Here is a 27,712-nt window from a genome sequence, read left to right on the forward strand (position 1 = left end):
GCCTTAGTTAAATTAAAATTGCAATTTTCTTTTTCTTCTTGGAAGAAACTTAAACCAAATCTCAATTTGTGATGTCATCCTTTATTTTTAACTTCACTATTTTTTATTTCAATGACAAATTAGACATTCGTCTTTTCTGCAACCGAAGCACGCAGTTTCATAACAATCTCTCCGCTGCTCCAATACACAATTGTCAACTGGTTCATTCCTGATTGCAGCCTGCAGTTTCTCCAACAGCACTGCCCTCCTCCAGTTGTCCTCAATACTTGCTTGCATTGTCTACAGGTCAATAAGATCATTCAGTTCCAACCGATTCAAACCATTACCTCCTGCCACAATCCATCCCTCACACTGGTTCTCCCCTCTTAAAGCACAAAGTCATTTCTGCATGCCTTGGCTGACATGGAAGGTGCTCTTTGGCCAGCTTTATATCGTGGGTGCTGCAAAGCCTTGGGAGCCCAATTTCTCATTTAAACCCTCTTTCTTCCTTCCTCTCTCCTGCACTCCAGAAACAAACCCCACTTGAACAGCAGCCGGCACCTCCATTCCAGTTGGCAGACAAGCTGCTGGCTACATTGTAGAACCATATGCTACAATTTTCACGTTGTATTGGTGTCGAGAAAACTGTAAATCAAAGGTGTATCAAGGTCAGTGTACAGAGATGAAAGCTCTTGCTAGTTTTCTCTTAATTAAGATTTATTTTCAACTAGTTTCGATGTACAGCATCATTTTAAGAGAAGCTCTCACTGTACAGAGTCCAATATTGAACATAGGACTGGAGTCTACGTACTCCCTTGTCCATCTCTCTTCCTCTACATGCCGTCAATCTCCACCCCTCCCCCCCCCCCAACTTTTATCCATTTCTTTCACTCACCATTAAGAGCTTCAGTTTTTCCCACTTGCCCCACCCCCAAACCCTCCCAGCACATGTAAACACCCTCAATTCCCCACCTCCCGTTTGATATATATATATATATATATAAAAGTGATGGTGTCACGTTAAAAACACTATTGAGGAAGGCAACGGGAAGCCACCTCAATTATCATTCCCAAGATTTAATTGATGGACAATACAGAGATTTTGAGTCCTGGCAACTATGGGGCTCGGCCCAATCGGCTGTGTGTCTTGCCCGGCAGCAGGGGAGGCAAGGCTTCCGCGGTCGTCATCCCACAAAACCCTTGCAAGGGAAAACCAGCAACAGCAGGACAGAAGACGCAGGAGAAGAAGACGACATTTGTTGGAATAGGAACGTGGAATGTTAGGACAATCATGAGGACTGAAAAATTGGAGAATGTTAAGCGAGAGATGGAAAGGGGAAATATAGATATTTTAGGTCTATGCGAGGTGAGATGGAAGGATAGTGGGGATTACTGGAGTAATAATTATAGAATAATATACTTGAAATTATATATTCACTTGAAAATGATGTCGTACACCAAAATTAGTCGAAAATAAATCAATTAATTGGAATATTTAAAATGAGTTTTCGTCTTTTTTTTGGAACAGGTTCACCAAATCACGCCCTAATCTGTAAAATATCTAGGATTCACTAGTTTTATACTTTTTAAAACTTAAATTTTAATCAGTGCAGAGAGAGTTTAATTTCATGAAAAACCAACGGATGCCTGAATGGACAAGCTTTGAATAGTTTTATAGTTTCACCGTGAAAATAAATGGCACTTTGACACTGATTAAAATACAAAAAGTGCAAGGAACATAACACAAAACTATTTTGCCCTCGAGCCAAACAATTAATAGCGAGGATAATCCTGATAAATTATCCCAGTGGTAGACTTCAACACTTGCCAGCATGCTGCTCTCAGATGTGTGGCATGGGAGGTGGGGGCGTCTGGAGGCTGGGGAATGCAGGCATTGGTGTGCTGAGGCCTTCCTCTTCGACCAGAAAGAGGAGGCCACCGCCCTCCTCTCCCCCACCCACGTTCTCAACGTATTCGTTGAACTGCCTCCCTTCCAAGGCCTCCATCTCCGGAAAGCCCTCCTCCTCGACCATGAGCCCTTCCGAGTGATAGACCACACTCGTGCCATTGTCAGCCCCCAACTTGGAGAATACCTTGTCCACCAGCCCTTCCCCTTCCATTATTTGAGACAAGGTCTGGCCCGCAAGCACCTTGTCCATTGCCGAGATGGTGGGTGTCGTGCACGACAGAGGGCTCGGCATGAGAGACAGCTCTGGGTGGTGCCGAACCACGTTGGACGATGCTTCTCCCAACAAGGACTGGGCTATGTTCTCTTCAAAGTCTCCGACCGAGAGGATGCAGTCATTGGCAGCCTCCTGGCCATCCCCCAGCACCCCCTTCTCCACGCCCATGTTCCCAAATCCCAAAGGACTCTCCATCCCGACAAAACCTTGGATGCCGACCTGACGATCCTCCCTGAAAGCCTCCCTCGCCGTCACCTCTCCACATGCGGACATGGTCGATGCGTCCGCTCCCCTCTCCCCCACCACGGCCTCTCCCTGCGACCCAGCGCCGAGGGCCTCGTCTCTCATGGACCCCTCACTGTCCCCCCTGAGTATCTGCTGCTCCGGCTGAGAGTGGTGCATCTTTCGGTGCAGGTTGAGGTTGCTGGTCTGTGAGAAGCGCCTGCCGCAATCTTGGCACTCAAAGGGACGCTCGCCTGTGTGGCTGCGGTAGTGGCGCCCCAGCTTGTAGGTGGTGGCAAAACGCTTTCCACAACGGTCACACTCGTGGTCCGATGATGGCCTCGTGCCCCTCCTTGATAACAAAGTCTCCTCCGGAATGCCCTTGTGGCCTTGGGCATTACCGGGTGCCGGGATGGTGCTGTTAATGGGCCCTCTTGCGAGCAGACCACCCTGATCGCACATCTGGAGTTGGGGAGTGGCGTCCATTCCGTTTATGGAGAGATCTTCCCCCGGGTGAATGTTCAAGATGTGTGAGCGAAGAGAAACCTGAAACGTATGGAGCCAAGAGAATGGGCATTTACCCAGGGTTAGTTGGGAGGTGATTTGTCCTCATCCTCCAGCTAATGGGAGCCAATCCACTGAATTGGTCATAAAGCACTTTTAATAGTTAACTATTATTTTCTGTTTCGTCCATAACTTTCTGCCAAACAATAGAATGGGATTGCATTTAATAGACATACAAGAAGAGTTACAAATATATGCGTTGAAGAGATTGTTGGTCATTATACTTTGAGGAATTGTGACGGGTTGTAAATTAATTTCACTTTATAATATCCCATACTGTTAATGCAGGTCATTCAATAACTCCTTAGAGAATCCAAAGGATGGGACGCCTAGAATTGTAAAAGGTTTGCTCTTATTAAGCCTCATCTCTCATTATACTGCTCTTTAAGTTTCCGCTACATTCATCTCATGGTTTCATTTCCATAGTCGATTGAAGCCAAATATTTTTGTTTATTTGCAAGAATGTAAAAAATTGAGTACCGTGCTGTGATTAAACACTTCTACTTAAAAGGCTTCAAATGGAAAGGGGTCAAAGCAGAGTTGGATGAAGTTCATGGCACATCTAATCCTGTGCTTGGAACCCTACACGATTGGGTTAATGATTTTAAACGTGGCCTTAGTACATCCAAAAGTGATGAACATCATTTGGAAGATCCAGCAGAAGTGACTTCTGCCTAATATGATTGACAAAATCCACAATATGGTTTTGAGTGATCAATGAATCAATAGTTAATGCAATCGTCATGGCCACAGGCATGCATATCCCAATGTATGGTGTTCCCAATTTTGCACAATCAATTGGACGTGAAAACTCTCTAGGCAAGGCAGGAGCCACATTTTATCTTAGTAGAGAATAAAGCAGCTGTGCGTTCATATTAGAGGCTGGTTTGGAGCTGTTTCCATCAAAATCCTGATGAGTTTCTGTCTGTAATGATAAAAAGCTGTGTACAAAACATTGCTATGTAACAGCCAAAACAGTGGTTTTCTAAAGGCAATCTGAGTCCGAAGAAGACGAAGGTAGTGAAACCAGCCAAAAGGGTGATGGCCATGGTTTTATGGGATGCATGCGGAATCATCTACCTCCTCTCCCAAAGCACTTCAAACCACCTTCTTCAGTCCGAAGGAGGCCTGTGCTTTGCGAGAGGAGTGCCGCGGTACACACACACACACACCACATCCACAGCAAAATGTTCACCTGCCTCATGTGCACAGTTTAAAAAAAGTGCAAATGGCATTTATTTACAAGGACCAAAACGTGTGTGGAGCTCCCAGATAGCACCACTCTTCTCAAGCAGCTGGACCTTTAATAACACAGATCAACGATTGAGGCTCACTTGACAATAAGCCCCTGATACTATACTACATTTATCGAGCTAACATTAGGGCACAATGGCAATACACGGCACGGAGAGACCTGCGAGGAGTCTTCGAGGTGTAAACTGAACAAACGGCCTTGGGTGCATGTCGAGGGCAGCCATCTACGCACAATACGGAGGTCACCTACAGAAACAATACAACAGGTAATAAATTGAAGATAAATTCCGCAACCTTCAGGTGTGGAGGTTTTTCTCTCAAATAACCATCAGTTGACTTGTCACCGCCCATCCTATCGTTTGAGTTGCCTACATGTCCTATCATTGGAATGTTATTTACAATCGAGTGGCCAAGGTACTTTTGGAAAAATATTTCATACGAGTGAGGATGCCCTTTCGAAACAGCCAACTCAAGGCATTAAGTACTGGCTATGCTGCCGGCTAAAAGGTATGCATATATTGTGCCGCAAAGAGCAACTTATTTCAGCTCAGGTGCACACATGATGCCGCTTCTTCAAAGTTGACCACCCGCGAGCACCATGGAGTGGTAGTCTATTCGAAAGATAAACAAAGACTCCAGCGTGGAGAATGTGAAGGGTAGATATATTCCTGCTGGCCCGAGGCACCCTGCACCACAGCAGCTGGACAAGGAAACTTTAAACAAATATCCAGTGATAAGGGTAGAGGGGTGGCCGGCCCCATCGTTCAATACGCGTGCAGCCCATATCCCAGCTATCAGTTAGCAGATCCTTCAATAAACACTTATTATGGACTCCCTTCCTTTCCCGACTCCAATCCACCTCACTGCAAAAGAACAGGTCAGCCACATGCAAACAATAATGCCAAATTTCCCATGACTGACATTTTCTCCGAGCATTCAGTAAACTCAATTGAAGAATCCCTTGGGCAAAGAGAGGAATTGACATTTGGGGGCTCTTAATGACAGACGAAGAATACAAGCAGTTTGTCAAAGAGAAGTCCTCTGCAGGAAGGAGTGGTGAGTTCCTTTGACCAAATGGAATGAGTGACAGCGTGAGGACATCTCCGTTCCACAAGGGTCTCACCTTGAACCTGAAGGCCCTTGGGCAGCAGGGGCAAGGGTAAGGCACCGAGCGAGAGTGCGTCAACTGGTGAATCTGCAGGCTGGCCCTCTGCGAAAATGCGGCTGCACAGGAATCACAGCGAAAGGGCCTTGCCCCACTGTGCACCAGGCGGTGGCGGGACAAGTGTGCGCGGGATGCAAACGTGCGCATGCAGACTTCACATGCAAAGTTGTTGTTGGCGTCAGTGCCCACTGTCAAGAAAGAAAAGAATGTTATTCCATTGTCGCAGCCGTCCCACGGAGGTCGCAAAGATAAATTTGGCCAATGGTGGACACCTCTCGCTTCCATTTCGTGCGAATGATGGCAGACAAGGGCTCTGCTTCCATTTCATCAAGTGAAGTGCGTCTGCTGAGGTCAAAAGAGCTGCCCTTGAGATTTCATCCGCAACATAAAGAAAACTGTTGCCAGCCAAAAGATGGCCAATTGATGGCAAGTTTTATGACTGAACTGAAGTAGTTTATCATTATGTATTTGGTGTGGGAGAAAAGGCTCCAGTGGGCACTTTAAAAAGTTTGAAATTGCAAACCTTAAAAAAATATGAGAAAATACCTAAAAACCAAACGCCGCAAGGAGTTTAAAAAATAATGATTTTAGACTTCACTCCATCACTTTTCCACATATTCCGGAATTCCCCTCAGGGAAATCACTGCAGAGCCTCCATGCCACCCATACGTATGCTTACTGAGAGAAGAGACTGAAATTGGATCCCCCAAAGACTCTGCACCACATAATCAAAATGTTATCCTGTGAACCCTTATACTCAATTAGCTGGCCCAATTCCTGCAATTGAAATGTTCAAGGTTCTCTTGGATTTTTTCAGTTACACGAGTGAGTACCCAATATTAACCAATATTATTTCTTTTAAGCCATGTATTTAATATCTTTGTTACAAAACCAGCTTATCACCTTCAAGGTACTCTCCATTACACTTAATGCATTTGTCCAGTCTGTGATTCCATTCCTGGAAACATTTTTCAAACTTGTCTGTCTGATGCCCGGTTGTTCCTGCCTTGTTCTTTTCTTTATCATGTCCATGTCGTCAAAACATTGTCCTTTCATGTCTCTTTTAATTTGCGGAAACAAAAAGAAACCTCACGGAGAAAGACAAAAATCTGGGTTGGTTGGGAGATGCATGGCAATTCAACATGCCGCAAGTTTCAATTCAATTCACTTTTTTCTGTCCAGTCTGGACCCGAGGCATGAATTTTGCAGTGACCTTTGTCATCTTCAAATTTTCTGACCAAATCCACTGAACCAAGCTCCAACATTATCCCAGATAACTTACTAATCTTTACAATAGTCCATCGTCAGTCTTCAAGCACGATTGCATGGACTTTTGCAACGCTTTCGTCAATTCTAGAAGTTGACTTGATGAGGTTTGTCATCAAGTGACTTTTCACTGTCTTTGAAGCAATTAAACCATTGGTACACTTGAGTTTTTCCCATAACAAAATCTCATAGCTTCTGCGGCATTATTCCTAAGCAGGAAGCTTAAATTCACTGCGGCACGCTATTCTATAAAATCTGCCATGAAGAAAAACGAGGAGCAAGCAGAACTGACTTTACAAAATGAATTGCTGTGACTGAATGCAGCCTTCCCAGATCACCTTAATGCCTTCCTAGGAACTATTAATCAGCTGTGCGCTATGCTCACCAAGTGGAAGAGATGTGCACTATATAAGCTCTGCCTACCGCAGCACTATTCCGGTTATTGTTGGGTACCCCTTGCACCAATCAAGAAATAAGACAACACTCAGAAAGATCAGTACTCTTGTTTCTCCTGCAGATACTTAATGGCAGCGCTCACCATTTTTCATGAATATCCGTACAACACAGCCTGATGGGGACTGGAGCTAACTGAATTCTATCAGATGTATATATGTTGCTGTTGATTAATTATCATGAAAAAAGATATGTTTCAGGAAAAATTTTACAAGGTATTGGTATACTACAGCTGAATCCTGCCCTCCGTTAGTTCAATCCTCAAATTCATAGCATTTGTACAGCAATGCTCTGGTAACTACAATATACTAATAACAGCATACTTGTATCTCCGTGTGTGTGTGTATATATATGAATGTGGCCTACCAACATTTCAGAACTAAACAGTATGGCCCACGACAAAAAAGATATAACCCTTTGGCCTAAGTTATTGCTTCAAAAAAAATTTTTTTTAATGCATAATTAACAGGTACTCTATTATTAACAGAAGTATTTTACACTCGTGATCACTCAGTGAGGAAATGGGAAATCTGGGAAATGTCAGGAATTTCCTAAACAAATGAGGGGGGAATGATTGGGAAAGAGAGGTGATTTTGGTGAAAAAGCTGGTCCTTTGATATTGAAATCAGGAAGATGACTTTTGAATTAACAATGAGAGGACCATTTCTTTTGAGTTGAAAGAATGGTTTATGATTGGTGTTGGACACTGTGCTGGCAGGATCTGGCCAAAACTGAAAACTATCCTTTGGGGCCATCTTCAATGATACCAGCGGATAATATAGCAATGAATCAGAGTCCACAATAGAACACTTAATCAGATTCCAAGCACTTGCAAGACAAGCAACGGCATATTTTTCAGGGAAATAGGGAAAAGCCAAGAATGGGAATCAAACTTGAACCACAAGTGGTCATTCTGTTTCAACCCACAAATGTGTTTTCAAAGAACATCCCATTAAGCAACCTGTCAAGGGAACACCTTGCGAGTGGTCCTCTCCATCCTTCCCGTTGGTGGCCCGCGGTTTCCTCTTCCTCCGACCGTCTCTCCCCCTTGCCGTCTGCTGAGAGGCCAACCCCTTATGACCCTTCCCCTGAACGGCACTCTGAATGCTACTCTGCATCTGGGTCACGTTTTTCAGCGCCTCCGAGCCATTCCGTTGGGTTGTGCGAATCTGCGAATTGCATGCCGTGCACTGGTTCCAATTGCTGTTTCCAATCAACCTGTCCGTGGCCACCGGCACAAGACCGCCAAAGCCCTCTCCGCAAGAGCCGCAGATTCGGCACACAAAATACGGAGACGAGATCCCGTGGCTGGCCAAATGATGCTGGGCACATTCCGTGTTGCTGCCAAGGCTTGAGCCGCAAAGGAGGCAGGTGATGCATGCACCAGTGGAGATGCTGACGGAGGGTGTGCACCCTAGGGTGTGTTGGCTCATGCAGTTGGAACCCTTGCAAGGAAAAAAATACAGTTTTCTTAAAGGATAAACTATGGTCAACATGCGTATATATATATATATATATATACATATATAAATATATATATATATATATATATATATATATATATATATATATATATACACACACACACACATATATATATATATATATATATATATATATATATATATATATCATTGAAGGGTATTTCAATTCAAATCAGTAAATTATGCTGCCACATCCATATTTGTTAGCATGAATCAAGAAATTTGTTATTGTTTCGGTTTTGAAGTCGTAAAATAAGGTGACTATTGAGCAAAGCATCTATCTCCTTGGTGACAAAAAAAAGATGAATAGTTACTTCAATAATTCAAAATTGATATAAATGTCATAGATATTTGAAATTTTTCGCTGATCTTTTAATTGGTTCTCATACCTCTCCTAATGACTTGGCTGACGCAATGGGCTATTCATTCTTGTCTTCATCTCAAATGATTCATTTTCTATTAACACAGTCATCATCAAGTTGAGGGGTCAACAATTTCAAAGTGTAAAAGCCATTCGCCTTGACCAGGATTCGAACCTGGATCCCTCGATGTCTGGCCGAGTGCTTTAGCCAGTATAAGCCATCAAGGCATCTTCTTTAACTATAAGATTTCCGAAGATTTTTGAAGAAACAAGATGTTGTGACAAAACACCATGCATACAAAGTCGTAGGCATTTGTAGTCATCCGCGGAGCAGCACAGTCCACGAGGTAATAGCCAACTTTTAAACACTGAGGTGGTTTTAAGGTGAATGATTTTTGAACACTGAAATTGTTTCATTGCAATTCAAATTTAGCAGATGATTCTGTTGCTGTCACCGCATCTCCTGCAGTTTCTTGGAACTTGAAGGTTGGTTTGACAGGTGATGGTAGGGATCACCTTGTTCTTAGAGTGTGAAATTCATGCATGCGGCATGGTTCCTTTCCCTTTGGCACCAAATCTAAGGAGGATCTGCGGCACAAAAAATCATACGGCTTGGGTGAAGCAGAGGGTGGCCACAGATGCCATCCAGAATTGATGCCAGTCAGAGGCCCAACACACTACACACACACGACTACCACAAAAACCCTTCATTTTCTCGGTACATTACAAAAATAACTTGCTTGCTTTCCTGCCCTCTCTAGTTTCACTCAAACATTGCTTTTTAGTTAATCTTTGGGAATACAAAGTCAACTTTAACTAATACCTTATTTTACGCAATAATTAGGATTTACCAAATTGATTTCAGATTCCGGTACGATTCCCAGGGAAGCTTCTCTGGGCACCTGCAGATCCACCCAAGCTATGTGATTTTGAGGGTACCAGATCTCCCTGGGAAACCATAACCACCACAGGGAAAGGAACTGGCATTCCTAATACCCTGACATGTGAATTTCACACGCCGTATAGGGCTTAGTACTGAGTGAACTCTACTATCACCTACCAAACCGACCTTCGGGTTGATTACTGTGTTTACGGTCTTATATGAAGGCTTATAAACTTAATTTTTAAAGAGCTAAATAGTCTAGAAGTTTACCATGGTTACACATATAAACATGCATATGGAAAAGCTTCCCGTTCAAGATCAAATAATAATTATTGTTCATTCAATGCAGCTCTTAAATAATAATTTCTTGGTTCCTATTAACCAGTCAACCTCTTAATTCAGATAAGAGGAGAGTCTCTGTATTATATTTTACAGCATTCTTAACTGGTTGATGGAAATGATTAAACCATTTTTCAAACTCATTATTTCACTATAAACTCTGAGATCATATTTTTCACTATAACACTTATGAGCTGCTTTTAATAGCAATCATTCAATGATTGACTTCATCAATTATTTTAACACTCAAGCATTTTCCTAATAATGCATTTATACAAATCTGAAAATCTCCAATTTTCAAAACTCCTATTTCCTCATAGTTGACTACTCACTTCCCTAACCAGGAATTTCAACAAGCAAATCCAATGCTCCAGAGAATCCATAATATGAAATCATCAGAGAGTTCTTAACGTTTCATTTGGAATTGAATCGTAAGTTATAATCGAAACTAATTAACTATTTTTCTAGGAGAACAATGCCCCATTAAATATATTCTTTCTATGATACTTATGGGATTTTCACATTCACATGCCTAAGGACCATGTTTTTAAATTGGATCTTTGTAATGGAGTCAACTATTGAATTTAATGAAAGTAATCCCCAGTAGAGCAACTTAATGCTTGCAAGATGGGGAAAATTCACCATGCTATGAGTTACACTAATGCCAATGGAACAGCACTCTACCAGATTAATCCCAAACTAATTATACTTGCGACTCAAAGATTTGGGAACTTTTTTCTGAATAATTAAAGGAAAAATGAAACAAAGTATATTTGTGACCACTTGGCCACAGTTGGTAGGGTCCCATTTTCAAATGTCATTTGTGGTGACTCATTTGAATATCTGAAGCCTAACAGTAATTTCCCAAATACCACTGACCTCAGGCAGAGCTGAGGAAAGAATATGGCTTATCTGTCCCTGGCCCTCAATACACGTGAATTGCATCAGTAGTAGTTATCGAGGGAAGCGACTGACAACTGAGATCATTTGCGCCATTAAGGATGGATGGGAAAAGAGGAAGGGTGGAGACAAAAGGTTTCAAGGGGTTAAACAGTTTAATATCACATCCGACGGACGTCGTACTCACTCAAAGGGCTCTCCTCAAAACGCCTCAAGTAGGAATCGGGACATCACTGAAAAAGACAATTGTTCTCCAGGATTCCAACCCGAGCCCTCTCAGTGGGAAGCCAGTACGCTAGCCCCCGCACCATTCCAATCCCCTATGTGAACCAGCAAACCCTCATGAAAGATCTGGTATTTTCCCCGAGTATGGTAAATGTGATGAAGTCCTTAGGGTTTCCATATGGGTCAGGTAATTAGTGGCCAACTTTTCCACGTATAGCTTGGCCATCGTCCTCAGAGCTGTACAGACTCAAAAGCCCCGAGGATGATGGAAGAGTTAGCCATCGAAACATTGGCCCCCAGATGGAATCCCGAGAGAACTTCATCTTATTATATCCTCACCAATCAAACTAATGCAAAGGTTATACCTGCGTAGGGGTCTAGCCATGTTGAAACACCTTTCCCCATTTGCTTTCCAACACAAGTAGTAATGTTGGGCCTTGGACAAGTGGGTGAGGACACTTCTCTGTCGAGGTCTTGCCCCTGCCTGCATGTGGCAGGCAAGTATTAGGGATGTTGATTGGACCAGATCTCAGGGCCCGATGCTGCATTCCTTAAATCTATCTTTGGTCGCCAACCAGTATGTAAGCCGTAAGTAAATCACTTCACGGCAATACAGCATCATGAGTGATATTATACAGAAGATTAAATTTCAAGACCTTTAGCAATAAATGTGCCTCAAACTATCCTTTCTCAATGATTAGAAGTAATTGGAACGATAATGAAAAATGAAAACTAGGAAAAGGCAAGTTGAGTAGTTCCAGGCATAATGTGTTTGTATTTGAACATAATAAAAAACGAATAGTAGAAATTTTCAACTAGATAAGATTTATATGGTGTAATACATCGAAACCTGGGCATACAATAAATCTTATCTGGTGAAATATTGCTGCTAATTGTTCTTTACTAGGAAAAGGCTTAGAAAAATACAGTAATTTTCCAAGGTCATATGAAGAAAAGCAATTAGCAATTGTGATAAATAGTTCATGATGCCCTGAAGGGATACAGATTTCAAGGTGTTGTCTCCGAGTGCTGATGAAATTAGCCAAAGTCACTTTTGGTGTTCCACAAAACCTTCCTCCATTAGGACTCATCCCTGCACTACAACAGCACTGCATACGGACTCCAAAGTTCACAGGCCTTATGCAGTCAAAAGGGTAGTAGATGAGATAAATGAGGTATGGCAGAAGTGAGTGAAGGGAAATTGAATACAGGAGTAGTGAGTCCAAAAGCTGCTTAAGGTTGTGGGAGAATGGATTGAAGATTAAAATGAGGATAGAGAGAAGGTGTTATGTGTCTTAGTTTATGGTCAGAATTAAAGAGAAGATGAGCAATGATTTCAATGCAGAGTATTCCAAAGCATGGAGCTTAAACCTGGTCTTTGGGTCAAGAAAATGAGCATAGACCGAGGGAGGGCTTCTGAGAAGCAGCGTGGTGATGAATAATAATAATACTTTATTCATTTTAAAAATGGTACAACCATATTAAATGTCGTCAATCGTAATATTACTTAATATATAAACATAAGTTCTTAAATGTGATGAAGATTGTCACAAAAGAATTCATCCAATGAGTAAAGTGGGTGAGCAAGTAACCAGGTATATACCCTATTCTTGAAACTCTGGATACCATCTGATTTCAACTGAGTAGGCAGATAGTTATACAGTCGTATGTTCATATTGTGAAATGTGTTGTAAGTTGATGACAATCTACAATAAGTAGTATTTAGATTCGATTTACCTCTTGTGGAATAGTTATGGAGGTTGGATCTTAATTGGTAAGTTTCTAGATTAACTTTCACATGAATCAGGGCCTTAAAGATATACAAACAAAATACAGTCATGATTCTATACCTAATAAAAAAAGGTTTGCAGGAATCACGTGGTGGTATATTAGCAAGAGAGCGAATAGCTCTCTTTTGCAGTAGCAAAATTTGTTTAACATGAGGGGAATGACCCCATAACTCAACACCATAATTCAAATGACATTGAAAGAAGGCATGGTAAAGTGTTAAACGATACTCATTTGAAATGATAAAGTTGAGCTTTCTTAACATATAAACAGCTTTACTAAGTTTATTAATGGCGAGCATAAGCTTCGGCAGAGAGGTAGGCTGGCGACAAAGTTTTGATTTTGGTGGTCGGAGAGGAGCCGCTGGGTGAGACGCGGAAAAGGTCGAAAATGTGGGTGGAGGATATGTAAAAGAACGTCAAAAGCGGTTAAAATAAGGCAGTACGCTGTGTGAGCTGGGGAAAAAAAGTAAAAGAATTAAGTGTTTTTTGAATACGGGAAGGCAGGTTGAAGCTAAGAAGAAATGAAACTCAGCATAACACTGGACAATCAAGATGAATTCCAAGCGTTTAGTAATAATGCGTTATCGTCATTAGGGGCTGTCAAATACCTACCTTTGACAGGCAGATTGCCCTAAAATTAAATGGATCTCGGGTCGAGAGGATTTGGGAAGGTTTGGGGAATTGACAAATATCGAGAACTGGAGAGTGGCGAATATACAACAGATAGCGTTCCCATTTAATTTCGCAACTATTGCTAGCTGTTGGCGAAGGCCCAGTCTGAGACTCTTGTGCTAGGGGTGCCGCATGGATTGAAATCGTTCGGGTGATTTTTACTTTTAAAATGTTCACCAAAAGAGAGTGATTCTGCGAAGCAGCTTTAATAGTCTTATATTCTTTTCGCGAATTGCCGGAAACCAACAACCTCAGAACCCTCCCAATATATTTCAATACATTTTATCAAATTAGGTAAAACCTTTTAAACCTGCAAACATTCCATTATAATACAATAGTCACACTAAGGTAAGATTAAAACTAGAGTGGTGTTTATATATTAAATGGCAATGACATCCGATCCGAATTAATCGGAATAAAAGGGATGAGATATCATGAAAAAGAGACAAAGGTTAGCACCAATAAGCAAGATAGCTCCACCGTGTTACTCCTGATGCCCTTAAGCTCCAAAGAAATGTAATACGAGAAGAACGGAATAATTAAAATTAAAGGTATCTCTCCACATCCACTGGATACTACCTCAAATTTTTGTTGAACCGATCGGACCATGTTGCAAAATTCCGAGAAGCTGTTGATAATAACTTCACAGTCTGTGCATACAAATTTAGGGAGACCATCCTCAGGGTAGAGGTGAACTATCTACGAAAAAAAGACAACAATATAATCCGGATTTAAGCCACTGAATTCTATCTCTGCTAATTCAAAGGCGAAGCATTTACCTCCTTGGATAAACGAGTGTTTATTTTCGATAGCAATTCGTTTCCCCGAGGTCCATTTAATACATTTACTCCATTCTGTTTCTCTTGGCCACAGAGGCGACACACGTTTTCAAACATTATTTTTCGCATCATTTCTAATACCTAGTAAGCGAATTTTTAGTGCCGTTTAAGAGAAAGAGGTATTTTATTGTTTACATTTCATTTGGGACTGAACTAACGCGATAGATGCGGCAAGCGTTTGAAAACAGTTGGTCGGTTCCTCCCCGTCTTATGTCCCCAACCTTCTCTCGTATTTCCATTGCAAAAACAACATTCTGCTTGCTTGCGAAGTGACGACGTTCTTCTGTTTGACTTCCCAGAATGCCTCCTCTCCAAGGGTCGAAATTCAAATTCCGAGACATTCAGGGCACACCCATATATCGTCACCAAAAGCTTATTAAGAACGCTATAGTTACAAATATTTATAGTTATATATATATATATATTAAATATAAATAAATATATAATACAGGTATTTATATCATACAAATGTCACAGGGAATTCAAAAGCTCTTTATTTGTCATTGGAAGAGAACGCGGTAGTAAAATTATTTCCTTTGAACCCAAGACTCCTATTAAAATTAACCCCAATGAAATGATAGAATTTAAAAGATACCTTCATGCAACCAAATCCTCGGTTTCACCCTAAGGTCATTTCGCGGGCACACACGCCCTTTGATCCGAGCAACACTCGATCCCGCGCCTGCCCGTCGGCGGCCTCCCATCCTCCACGCGCGGGAGGCTGGGTGGATGGGGAGGGGGGGACCCCATACTATTCCCGTGGGAAGCGCCAGGCCAGGGGCACGGGATCGCGAGTCCAATTCGCGTGCGTCAGTTCGCCGATCGAGAGAGGCATTTCGTTGACCCAGCGATCGAGCTCCGCTGCACTGCTACGTGAGCCACCCTACATACACGTGCGTGCATGCATACATATTCTAATACCTACATTGCGATAAGCCATTTCTCAAATTCGCATTCTTCCTGCCTTCCTCCAATCCATCCAACGTGCTTATTCATTCCCGACTTCTACCTCTTCTATTTCAACAGTCTCCATATTTTCATCACCACACAATTACGCCCCGATTCCATTTCTCCTGCCCTCTTCCCAGCAATCTTCTCCCCAATATTCCATAGAACTTCCTCGCTTGCTGTCCATTCCGTCCATTTATGTACGAAACTCCTAACTTCATTTTGATATGTAACTCAATCCAATCCAATCGTCATTGTGCTGTTTTGTTGGAAGTAAACAAAGAAAACTGTTGTTGAAAGCGTAGAACTATGAACACTAGCTCGACAATGGCAACAATCTCCATTATAATTCATAATAGCTTTCTCGTTTGCTCAGTATCTTTTCTTCCAATGTTTGAATGGGCGCGGTGGAGAGTGAGGCTCTGTATAAGGTTTTGAGGCCATAAAAGGGGGGGGGCGGATGGGGTCCAGCTGGAATCTTGCGCAAGGTTTATCGTTACCTTAGCGTTTCAGTCATCGTACACGAAGTAATATAATCATAATAATTGATCACTCCATGCGAGGAACAGTACACGCAAATTCTGACTAAGGAAACTGTTCTTCAGAAACATCCTGCATGCACCAATTGAATGACTTTTGAAATATCTCTTTTGTTTCATGAAAACCAATAAAAAAATGTATTGCTGTTCTTGTTTGGTGTGTCGCTTCCTGTACAGACACGATATTAAAGTGACAGGTAGATAATGGCAATTTAGCTATGCGACAGCACACCTAAATTGTCATCTAATTATCTTCTATTTGTAGCTTTTTTGTGGAAAATGGTGTCTGTTTGATATGTTAAGTGTTACCCCGATTATAACGCAGAATGGGAGAAGAGGTTGAGGTCGTAATAGGCCTCGCGAAGGGAGGAAGCTGGGGTGAAGCCGAAAATGGCCGATTTAAGTAATTCAAGGGCGGCTCCTTAGGGATGTGAAAATATGCGGAAGCGGATATTCAGAGGATACTCACGAGCGATGAGGGGACTCCCTTAAATTTGATAGATTTTAATAATCATCACATATAATAAATGCGAAGATTGGTAGATCTCCAATATATCCTGTTTCCTGTCAATCTCCTCATTCACTCATGGCGCCTCCTGGCGCCGACATTTTTCATTATTCCGTTCACCCTTAAACTTAAAACAACTGTCGCACAACACTGTCACTCATCACTTATAGTCGGTGCACAGCAAAAATTTCCCGATGACGAATAACAGCAGCTTGTCAGTTTGAAGTCAATTGCCATTAAAAACCTTATCACCAAACGGATTTTACATTTGGCGGTACTTCCGACTGTATTGTTCATTTTGACTCCCTACTACTGTAAACAATGGACAAGCGAGGCACGGCCTTCCGTAAGTTTCTTTCTGGAACGACCCTCGTATGTTTGTGCATTTATTAATTTAAATTTAATCCCGATAACATTACTTTCCAATCAGCTCAATTGGAATCCTATTGTAAATTGATATTCAAGTTAATTTGACCAAAGTAACCGGAGCTAGTGAATTATTTCGGCCTAATTAAAGAAAAACTGATATGGTTGCGTGGGCATTGTATGATTGTGCTGGCCAAGGAATCATTTACAAGAAAAGGGTAAATGGTATGTAAACGTAATAAAGACGCAATGACTTTGAGATGGGGCGTAGTGTGTGCGGGTGTGTGTGTGTGGATGTCTTCGAGGCAGGAGGAGGGTGGGGGCGGAGGCTTTTGAGATGATGAGGGTCTGTCGAAGAATGGGGAGAATAGCCAGGGCGGGAGAGGGCTGAACGCTGATGGGGTGGACGGGGAGGAATAAGATAAAGACGTTCCGTAAGTGAATGGAGGAAACATGCGAGTATAAGGTGGTGGTTTGTTGAAGGTCAAGTCCAAGGTCGAAGGGGGGAATGTTGGGTAAGCGGGTAGGAGTGAGGTGAGCCTGGTGCAGAGAAAGGCTTCTCCGGCGTGGTGGCAGAAGCAGAAGAGCAAAATAAGTACAGAATGTAGGGTAAACATGAGGAATTTCTTGCAGTCTATTTAGAAGATAATAACCGTTAAGGAACATCCAAAAACCTACCTTAAGTAAATGGTGGGTGGAATCACTTCAGATAAGAAATGTTTTCTCCAGCGGAAACTGTTTTTGCAAATTCGTCAAAATAAAAATATTGACCAAAAAATTTGATTGGTGCATTATTTCCTTGAAGAATTTCAAGAACCTTTCTTATATTCAAGCAATTGGCATTGAATTGCATGAGTGCCTGCCCTCTTTAAATGTTTTTTCTTGTCCTGTTTATGTAGGCATAGGAATTGCTGCTAACCATGTATCTCTCGTAACATATGTAAGCATGTTACATGATTGGTGTTAGGTCGCCCCCTTTCCACGCGGTTTTTGCGTGGATCGTGGGGTGTCAGGCGCACGAGGAAATAGAAGGAATATGCCCTTGTAGAATTGCTGGTGACCAACCACCCCCTGCCACACGTCCTTACTACAGCTTGCGGGGTATTGTGTATGTGTAGGAGTCTTTTGGGTAAACCCCTGACCGCCGTGTAAACCTTCAATCGCAATTTTATTCCGATTAATCCGATGCATTCCACGTGGGACGTGACGTAATCGCACGATTTAACCAATCGCTAACCCCGCGGATTCTTACCCCACCCACTTGAGTAATCCGAGCCAGTGATATCTAGAGGCACCAGGGATTTTTGTTGTGGTCCCGGTGCACGGAGCAAACGGTCCACGGAACGGCGGATGAGTTAGGGATGGGAGAAACGGATGGTGTGTAGAATGGAGATGCTTGCCAAAGAACCGGAGGGGAGGCTTTTCGTGGTTTAGAAGTTTGCTTGGCTCCCTTAAAAGTTTGGACTATCCTATTTATATACGCATAGGGCAAGAAATAAAAGGGAAGAGGGGCATCTCACGGGCACTTGTCTTTCTAAATATTCCTCGAGGCTCTTTCCTAATAGTCGTTGGGTAAGCCAGCTCCACAGATGTTATGGGTTTGACATGGTGAAGTTTGCAAGGTTACGTGAGCAGCGATACACACTTCAGTTTGTCAACATTGCCATGTAGAGAGGTTGTAATCGGTGCGAATAGAACTGAAGCGATTGGATTGTTTTTTACTCAGTAACGGATTCCCAATAGCTGTGTACATTACGCCAATAATAGTCTGTGTGGCTAATTAACGGCAGTTTTTCGAAATATTTCACCTCGCTGTTTCAGCGAGGACTGTCTACGAATTTCAATACGTTCAAGAATTACTGATGGAGACGTTAAGCTAATGCTCACATTCACAGGTGCTGAAGCAGGTACGAAGCATCGAAAATTAATCACATATTAAGGAAACACTTATTGCTTGATTGTTTATCTCGTGTTTCGAACATGAAGTTTTGTTGCAATAGAACGCAACACATGCATTAAGGTATATTTATTTCAATTAATTTAAGTTGTCTGCTAAATGACATTATATATATAAATTTAAGCAATTAAAGAACGTTAATTTGCCCTGCGATGCATGCAAAATCAGGGTCAGTATTTGAAATAAGGCAATCTTAGAAATTATCAGAAATTCTGTTCGAAAAATTGTTTGCTGTAGGCACACATACACACACACACGCATGCGTGTGTGTGTGTATGTGTGCCGACTAGCCCAGCACTTCCTAATGTGAGTTCATTTTATGAAAAAAATCATCAATGAACAAAATAAGTCGGCTACATGGTTGACCTACCGAGCTTTATTATAAATTACCTAATTACCTACCAATTATATTAAAATATTAAAAATCATTCTATTGCCGTTTTCCTCAAAGTGTCTGTAGTAACAAGTAAATGGATGGACAGTTTGTAATTCCTCGATTTTGAATTTCCGCGGAAATGCCTACGCAGTGACCCTCGCCGCTCTTTTAGTTCTTGTATAAAGCGCCTCCGGTGAGAGAACTCTTGACTACTAGAACTTGGCCTGCAGCCTAGTCCGTGTGGATAAAAAGGGCTGTCGAGGGAGAGTTGCGGCTTGGGATGGTCTCGATTCGCACACTTCTGGTCGTATAGTTTCCCGCTCTTGGCCAATTTCCTCTTGGTAAATAAAGAGGATTTACAGTTTCCTTCCGGGCATTGTAATTCGCCAAATCATTAGTAGTTTCTATTTTTCCCACAAGAAAGCGCAGCACTGCATTTCTGAATTCAGTCAATATTGAGGATATTGGGGAAACGGAGGGAACTATGGGAAAAAGCAGGCGCCAAGTAACTAATGGTTACAATGGGATCATGGCAGATTGTGCGACTATGATGAACGGAGGTGCGACCTTAGCCGGGAGGAAAAATGGAAGCGCGAACTCGCCGCAGAATGTGACAGTTGTTGTCGGTGCACAATGGGGAGACGAGGGAAAAGGAAAAGTGGTGGACATGCTGGCCCGCGAAGCAGACATCGTGTGCCGGTGCCAGGTACAGTCAATATCTTGGTTATTTATTCTTGGTCGTATAATTGCAGCGGTAATTTGTTATTCCGCCGTTGATTGTCTCAAGGAGAACTAATATGATGACTTCTCCTTAGGCTATTGTCACATTACGTATTCGGGTTGCTTTCTTGTGATTTACATTGAGGTTTGGTTTTGCAAAATTGATTTTCCAGTAGAATAATTAAGGGTTGTAAAAGTGTCTTGAATGCTGATCAAAGCGGTATGCCACGTTTAGGTGAACAGTAATGCATGCTTGTTTATGAAACTTCTCTGCCTAAATATCATGAATTGAATCCCAGTTTCGATCCTTCAAGCGTATCCATGAGCTTATAGCAGGGAAGCATTTCGTTGAAATAAGTTTTTGTTTAAAATGCGTCTCTGTATCATGTTCTACGATATAACGCTCGTGTTTCTGTGTGTCCATTGTAATTGGAAGCTAGGTTCGAGATTGCGTTAATTCACGCACGATTCAATTCTGTTTATGTTTTGCACATAAGTGTGGTTTGGATTTTGGGGTAATGTATTCTTGCGAAGCCCGAGAAATCATGGAAAGCCATGCTCTTGTTGGCGGGGACCGGAAGTTTTCGTTCCGATAAAGAACTCGGCCCATATGCTGTTTCGAAGCCATCATTCTTAGACGCATTTTTTGCAATCGGGTGAAACCGGCTCTCGGAAATGTCTTCAAATAGTAGAAATCGGCGATGTTGGACTTGTCTGAGTTCTTTCTTTCAGTATAACTCTCCATTTCAAGTGTTTGGATAAGATTCGCCGTATTCATCACAGCGATTTCTAGTTTTTTCGACCAATTTTAGTCGATATATCCCTGATATTACGAAAACTGCGCCGATGGTTTTAACAAGTCCGAAGGACTATTGACATGTACGCTGTGCTTGCTTCGTCATCAGAGGGACTTGTTTAAGTCTGCTGACTTGTTGCACCCTTGAACAGATTATCATTGGACGAATACACTTTCCCAACGTCTTTGATCTTTCAATAGCTCTGCGGTGGTATTATTTTTCAACTGCCGTGTGGTTTTCTTTTTCAGGGACTGAGTTGTAGTCTGCTCATAACGTCAAAAGTAGTTGATTTGTGACGTACGCAATTTATAAATGAGGTCCATTAAGTAATTACGCTATTGTGGAGGTCTTTCAATTACTTTTTCCGTTTTATAAACCATTTGAGTAAATGTCCGCCGAGAATTTTAGTAGTCATATCAAATCGTGCTGCTTAATTTGATAGATTTTGATAAAATCAATCCTAAAGCCGTTCACTATTTCGTGTCGTACTTAATTGCTTCAAACACTAAATGGATAGACGTAAAAGATAAGAAAGATAGATAGATAAGATATAACTATTAGTTCTTTCCCAATCAGGAGTCGTAATAGTAAAAAATCGAAGTCATGATAAAAATAGCAAAAAAATCAAGTTATAGGTGAGAACAAGATTAAACGCCGCGTAGACATCCAGTTCATTCGTAGGCGCATGTATTTGTGTCTATTATTAGCAGATTGTACATGTATTTGCATGCGTGCCAGTGAATATAAGTTTTGCATGAATATATTCGTTTGTGTGGGTGTGCATCAGCGTATTTTTGTTTGTTTAATTGTAGTTGTGTTCTATTCTGCGGATAATTGACGAATTTTAACAACCCCCACCATACGCCTTTGCGGCGGCTTCTGTTGTATTGTGTAGCACTAGATATGTATGCATAGAATAGCTTCAGACACTTCGATTCTGAATAATGTCAATGCCAAACTTAGTAACTCCCCATGAAAAATGAGCTGTATTGCGACCTAGGTTCCACTGCGGTGCGGCATCCTCGGGCAAATAAGTTACATTGACACATACACAGCTGTGGGGGTGGGTTTAAAGATTGGTCGGAGAGGGATGTGTGTTTAAACACCGTCCATGACCGCCGATTGGTTTGAGTAAGGGGCGAAATGGCCGAGTGGGTCGTCGCGGTGGTTGGGACCGGCCGAACGCCCACGCGTTTTGCCAGCCCGCGGAGAGGGGTGTGATAGGAAATCATTATGTCATTCAATAATAGGTTGTTAACCACAGTTCTTTAGAACTCTCCGCAGTTAGAGCATGTCTAACCTGGCCCCTTTGCCTTCAAAGTGGAGAAACTGAGGGGTGAATCACTGGTGTGTTGGTTGTCCAGCAGACGTTTGGCGAATAGAGAAGATTCCTCCTATAGCAATGCTTTTGCTCTTTGACCCTTTTCTTGAACTTCCTTTCCGGTTTGCCCGTTATGCATGGCCGGGCAGTCCATGAACTGTAATTTGTAGACTCCTCTTTGTCGAGTTTTTCCACTTCGGTCTTTGGTAAAGGATAATAATCTTGTTTTGTTGTAAAAAACAATCTCTTATTTTGGGAAATGGGAAATCATAATGGCACAGGGAAAGCAACTGACCCCCCTACCCTGCTAATGTGTGGATTTCACATGCCGTCTGGCTTAGTACTGGGTGAACTCTACCATCACCTACCAAACTGACCTTCGGGTTGATTACTGTGCTTATGGTTTATTAGGGAAATGAATGGAATATTATTGTGAAATTTACAAAGAAAGTTCTGCTATATGTTTCTTCTTAAAAAATTAGCTGCAAGATGGGCATTTGAATCATTTAAATGTTTGTTCCTTTATTCTTTTTTTCATCATCAGTCGGCAAACTGCATTCATGAAGCACTTAGGTTTTCAACCAGCTTGTGGCCATGATGAAAATACAAAGATAGATACTGTAGATATTCGATGAACTCGACCATAACCCACCAAACCGGCTTTAGGGTTAATTACTCTGTTTTTGATTTTTTTAATTCGCAATTTTATCGCAACGTAACCCAGGTGTGGCTATTTTTTCCATTGCATTTTTTCGTCTTTGGCCTGAAGATGCTGCCCCGCTGTGGAACCTAGGTCGCAATAAAGCTTACTTTTCATGTGGAGTTACAAAGTTTTGCCTTAACGCTATTTATTATGGAACAATTCCACAAAGTTACGCCTGAAACTATTCGTTACTTGAATAGTGATTCTTTGAGCTTCGGTTGTTGGTATTCTCTCCCATCAGGAGTAGGTATTCAATGCAGTTTTCTCATCCACGCGAGAGAGTCAGTCCAATGCTGCACATTTGAACGGCGCTTATATTTCACACTGAATTAGACGCATTTGCATGGCGTTCGTTCGGGGAGATTGCTAGAATGTTTTATTGCTGCCAATTAAGAATCGAAATCGGGCTGGATTTTTTATGATTTTGATGTTAAAAATTATATTTCTATCGTAAATAATTCCTTTTTTAAATAGGCGCGGTTTATATCTTTTCTTTTCTTCTGATTTTATGTGTTTACCGTCTCTTTTGTGCTTTTATCGCGTAAGGATTGGAATGAGGAATATTTCCAGTGCCTGTGTTTGTCTCGTGCGCGGGAGGCATTGGCCCAAACTCTAAGCTTCACTCGGTAAAGTATGACCTCTTCAGAGTTTCGCGAGGTGCATATTAGGACAGAAACGGCATTTGTATGATTTGAGCGCTAATGGCTTCTACTTAACTTGTTTCTGCAAATGGAATGTACGAGGGTCATCCGGAAAGTAGTACCCGTTCGTGCCGCATGAAGTGCTGACGACGCGAGTAGCCGCTGGACGAGGTCAGATAGCTTCAGTGGCTTGTCTGCCTTCTCTGAGCCAAGTTGCGTGACGCTAGCATTGCCTGTGTTGTTTCTGTGATTGTTTACAATGTTTAAAAAAATTGAGAACGCCGCCAGTTGTGAAGTGAGGGCAGTGATTAAATTCCTCAATGCAAGAAACGTTCGCCCATGTGATATTCATCGCCAATTAAAGGAGGTGTATGGAGACAATGTAATGGACGAGTCGTCTGTTCGGCGGTGGTGTCGCAACTTCAACATGGGGAGGGGGAACACACACGACGATGAGCGTTCGGGGAGACCGTCTGTCATTACAGACCAACTGGTGAGCTCAGTTGACGAATTCGTGAGGAACGATCGGCGCGTCACAATTGATGACATCTGTGAGCATTTTCCCAATGTTTCTCGAACAATTGTTCATGAAATTGTTAAACACCATCTGCATTATGCAAAAATTTGTGCAAGATGGGTCCCTCGCGTATCTCAATGAGCTGGCGGCGAAGGACTATGCAGCAGGAATACAGAAACTTGTCACACGTTATGACAAATGCCTTAATTTGCTTGGAGATTATGTTGAGAAGTAGTTTAAAGTATCCTCTTTCAAATAAAATTTTTTATGTTTGTTAATATTTACTTTTGTGTCTTTATTTCACGAACGGGTACTACTTTCCGGATGACCCTCGTAATATAGTTCTACCATATTTTCTACGAGAACATTTAATAATGAAGGTAAGCTCATGTTTCCCTCTGGGGGAGTTACATGACGACTTTTAAATCGTCTATTTAGGTTAGAATCCATTAATTGATACACTTCATTAATGAATTTATGAATAAAATATTTATGCCAGTTATTGCATATAAACCTTCTTACTTATGTCCATGCGGGGAAACGTTTGATAGTGATGGGGGATTGGAATGCGACGGTAGGCGAAGGAAGAGATGGTGATGAGGTGGGGGACTACGGTTTAGGCACGAGGAATGACCGCGGGGAGAAAGCAGTAGAGTGTTGCAGGATACAGGGCTTAGTCATCACCAACACTTGGTTTAGACACCACAAAATACGCAGGTATACATGGAAAATGCCAGGCGACTCAGAAAGGTAACAGTAAGATTATATTCTGGTTAGACACAGGTTTAGGAACAGTGTGATAAATTTGCACAGCTTCTCCGATCACAATTTAGTTGTTATGAAATGTAGCGACCGTTTTAAAAGGATAAGGCAAGGGCGGTGGGTAAGGAAATGAAATGTAGAAGTATTAAATGGATTGACAAGGACCAGCCGGCTGTAGAGAAAATCATGAATGACGTCAAGGAGATGAGTACTAGCGAAGAAAAATGGGAATGCTTAAAGAAAGTGATAGCGAAAGCCGCAAATGAAACTAGAGCAACCGTGAATGGGAAAAGGACAAGGAAACCATGGATTACGGATGAGATAATAATAAAGATGGATGAGAGAAGAAAATGGAATAATCTAAACACAGAGTTCGGCAAAAAGAAGTTCAAAGAGTTTGATAATAAAATGAGACGGGTAACAAATAAAGCAAAATAAGCATGGTGGAAGACGCAGTTCGAGGATGTGGAAAGTTCGCAGAGGAAGGGTGAAATTGGTGCGCTATGCAAAAGGTTAAAACACTAATGGGAAGTAAGAAGGGAAGATCTGTGCTAACATTTAGACACAATTCGAGGAAAATGCTATTCGTGCAGCCACGCTCTAAGAGAAATGGAAGGAATATATATAGAAGAACTGTATGGCAAAGAACTTAGGCCAAGAAGGTTAGGCGTAGAAAAGGAACATGACGTAGAGGAAAATAGCTTAGGTCCGAGCATCCTGACGATGAGATAGAAAGGGCATTAAGGGAGATGAAACTAAATTAGGCCGTGGGGGTAGATAACATTCCTGCGGAACTACTGCAATGTGTAGGAAAATGTGGGAGGAAGAGAGGCTATATGGACTGATTCGAAGTATCTATGAGGAAGGAATCTGGCCGGAGGACTTTGTGAGATCAGTGTTAGTTCCTATTCCGAAAAAGGTAAAGGCTACATCATGTGAGGACTACAGGACGATAAATTTGATATCCCACGCAGCTAAAGTTGTTCTCAGGATCATAAACAAAAGCATAGAGAATAGGGCAAATGAATTCTTAGGGGATGATCAGTTTGGATTTAAGAAGGGCAGAGGTACTCGTGATGCCATTGCAGGAATAAGATTATTAATCGAGAGGAATATAGAATACTATCTGGACGTATTTGCCTGTTTCGTAGATTTAGAAAGGGCATATGATAGAGTGAATTGGGTGGAATTAATGGGCATATTGTAGAAAATAGGAACATATTGGAGGGATAGGAGGCTAATCCGCAACCTGTACATGTCTCAGACTGCTCAGGTGCGAGTGGGGAACGGGGAGTCCGGTTGGGCAGTGTTAGGAAGAGGTGTAAGGCAGGGTCGCCCATTATCACCGTTGCTGTTCAACCTCTATGTAGAGGAAATGATTAAAGAGGCATGGGAAGGGCTGGAGGCAGGAATTTAAGTGGGCGGGGAATCCGTAAAATCAGTTAAGCTTGCTGATGACCAAGCTTTAGTAAGGTCGGGGTGTCCATTATCACCGGTGCTGTTCTACGTACATGTGGATATGTGGAGGAAATGATTGAAGAGGTATGGGGAGAACTGGAGGTGCGAATGTGTGTCGGCGAGAAATTCATAAAAATCAGTTACGTTCGCTGATGACCAAGCTCTAGTTCATCAGTCAGCCAAGGGGTTGCCATTGATTACTGAATTGGAAAGTGACTGCGATAGATATTGGATAATAATAAATATAAACAAAGCGATGATTGCGTTGTTTTCCAGAAAGAGAATGGCGAAGGCTAACATTAAAAGAAGAGGGCAAAAACTAGAGCAGGTGGAACAGTGTACATACAGGGTCGCACCCAAAAGTGGTAGGACTGATTTTTTTACAAGAATTTTATTGACGATATACTTACATCGACTCAATAATCTTCAAAGTATGCTCCTTGAGCTGCTACACACTTAGTATAACGTTGCAACGCCGTATTTGGCCAGGAGCTGTCTGACGACGAGCGTGCCATGGCACCGTGCCTTGTCATGATGAAGCACCCAGCAGTTTGCGATGGCCGGTCGGACTCTTTTCACGCGTTCTCGGAGGCGGGTGAGCACCTGCACGTAAAAGTTCGCATTCACAGTCTCCCCTGGTGGGACAAACTCCTTGTGAACCACTCCATGACGGTCGAAAAACACAATTAATATCGTTTTGATTTGCTCATGCGAGCCTTTTTTGGACGCGGGGACGCGGAAGTTTGCCATTCCGCGGATTGTCTTTTCGTTTCGGGGTCATATTGAAAAACCCGTGTTTCATCAGCAGTTATCACATTCAAAATGGAAGATGTGGAGCTATTGGCTGTTAAAGAAATAATCTCAAGGAAGAAGATCCTAAGGCCAATAAAAATAATTACGAAGAACTCCTATACCGGTATTTCGGTCACACAGGTGACCATCAACGGGGAGAAAATCAAATAGGGCACTTGAACTAAGAAGAGGAATGTGCACAGGCACCGTCCAAAGTCAAGTGGGTGTTCAGGTCGGGGGGTGAGGTATATATACCTGGAGGGGCAAGGGGGGAGGGGTTAAGTGATGGTCCGTAGGTGGGGGGGGAGTTTGTTGAGGTCACGTGGGAAGGAGTGGGGGAAGAGTGGTGGCTATTAGGAGGGGGCTGTCTGTTTCTGAAATGACTAACAAAATTAAAAAGTGAACTGTTGATGATGCCTGGTTCATTGTTCATAAGTTTATTCTTGTTTAAGTGTATGTGTAAGCTCTCACAGGCATCGAGTTTATAGTGTTGTATCGGTTTTAATAATGTTAAGTCGTTGGGAGTGATAGAGTGTTCCGTTTCAGAAATGTGTTTGGCGACCGCTGATCTATCGAAACGTCCGTTCTTAAAGTGTCCTATGTGTTCCTTGAATCTGATTTTGGGATTACGTTTGGTCTGTCCATTGTAGGAGAGTTGGCAGTGTGAGCAAGTAATTTCGTAAATACCTGATTTGTCTAACTGTGGTGTTATGTCTTTCGGGTTCCCT

The 27,712-nt window shown here is 42.1% G+C and overlaps 2 protein-coding genes across 5 annotated transcripts in view; one reads left to right on the plus strand and one right to left on the minus strand.

Annotated features, from left to right (window-relative positions):
* Window positions 1–91: 91 nt before the first annotated feature.
* LOC139698717 (zinc finger protein 689-like) lies at window positions 92–27,187 on the minus strand. Of its 3 annotated transcripts, none has more exons than XM_071597606.1 (6): window positions 14,520–14,811; window positions 14,320–14,439; window positions 8,063–8,531; window positions 5,326–5,555; window positions 1,808–2,930; window positions 92–624 (listed from the first exon to the last, which is right to left on the minus strand). In XM_071597606.1, exons 1-5 carry the CDS (start codon window positions 14,649–14,651, stop codon window positions 1,821–1,823), a joined length of 2,061 nt encoding a protein of 686 aa, XP_071453707.1. In that variant the 5' UTR covers window positions 14,652–14,811; the 3' UTR covers window positions 92–624; window positions 1,808–1,820. The 3 variants fall into 3 exon arrangements, with proteins under 3 accessions (XP_071453707.1, XP_071453706.1, XP_071453708.1); XM_071597605.1 differs by having other exon boundaries at window positions 8,048–8,531; XM_071597607.1 differs by lacking the exons at window positions 14,320–14,439; window positions 14,520–14,811 and adding an exon at window positions 26,603–27,187 and having other exon boundaries at window positions 8,048–8,531.
* The window catches only part of Adss (adenylosuccinate synthetase), an 88,474-nt gene continuing 80,202 nt past the window's right edge, over window positions 19,441–27,712 (plus strand). The window contains exon 1 of one of the 2 annotated variants that reach the window (XM_071597609.1): window positions 19,441–19,979. In XM_071597609.1, coding sequence (XP_071453710.1) covers window positions 19,758–19,979 — 222 coding nt within the window. In that variant the 5' untranslated portion in view covers window positions 19,441–19,757. The remainder of the gene's footprint in view (window positions 19,980–27,712) is intronic. The other variant, XM_071597608.1, reaches the window with a different exon arrangement.

The sequence above is a fragment of the Hetaerina americana genome, unplaced genomic scaffold (assembly GCF_022747635.1).
Source record: "Hetaerina americana unplaced genomic scaffold, ioHetAmer1.1.p SCAF_9, whole genome shotgun sequence".
Classification (NCBI taxonomy): domain Eukaryota; kingdom Metazoa; phylum Arthropoda; class Insecta; order Odonata; family Calopterygidae; genus Hetaerina; species Hetaerina americana.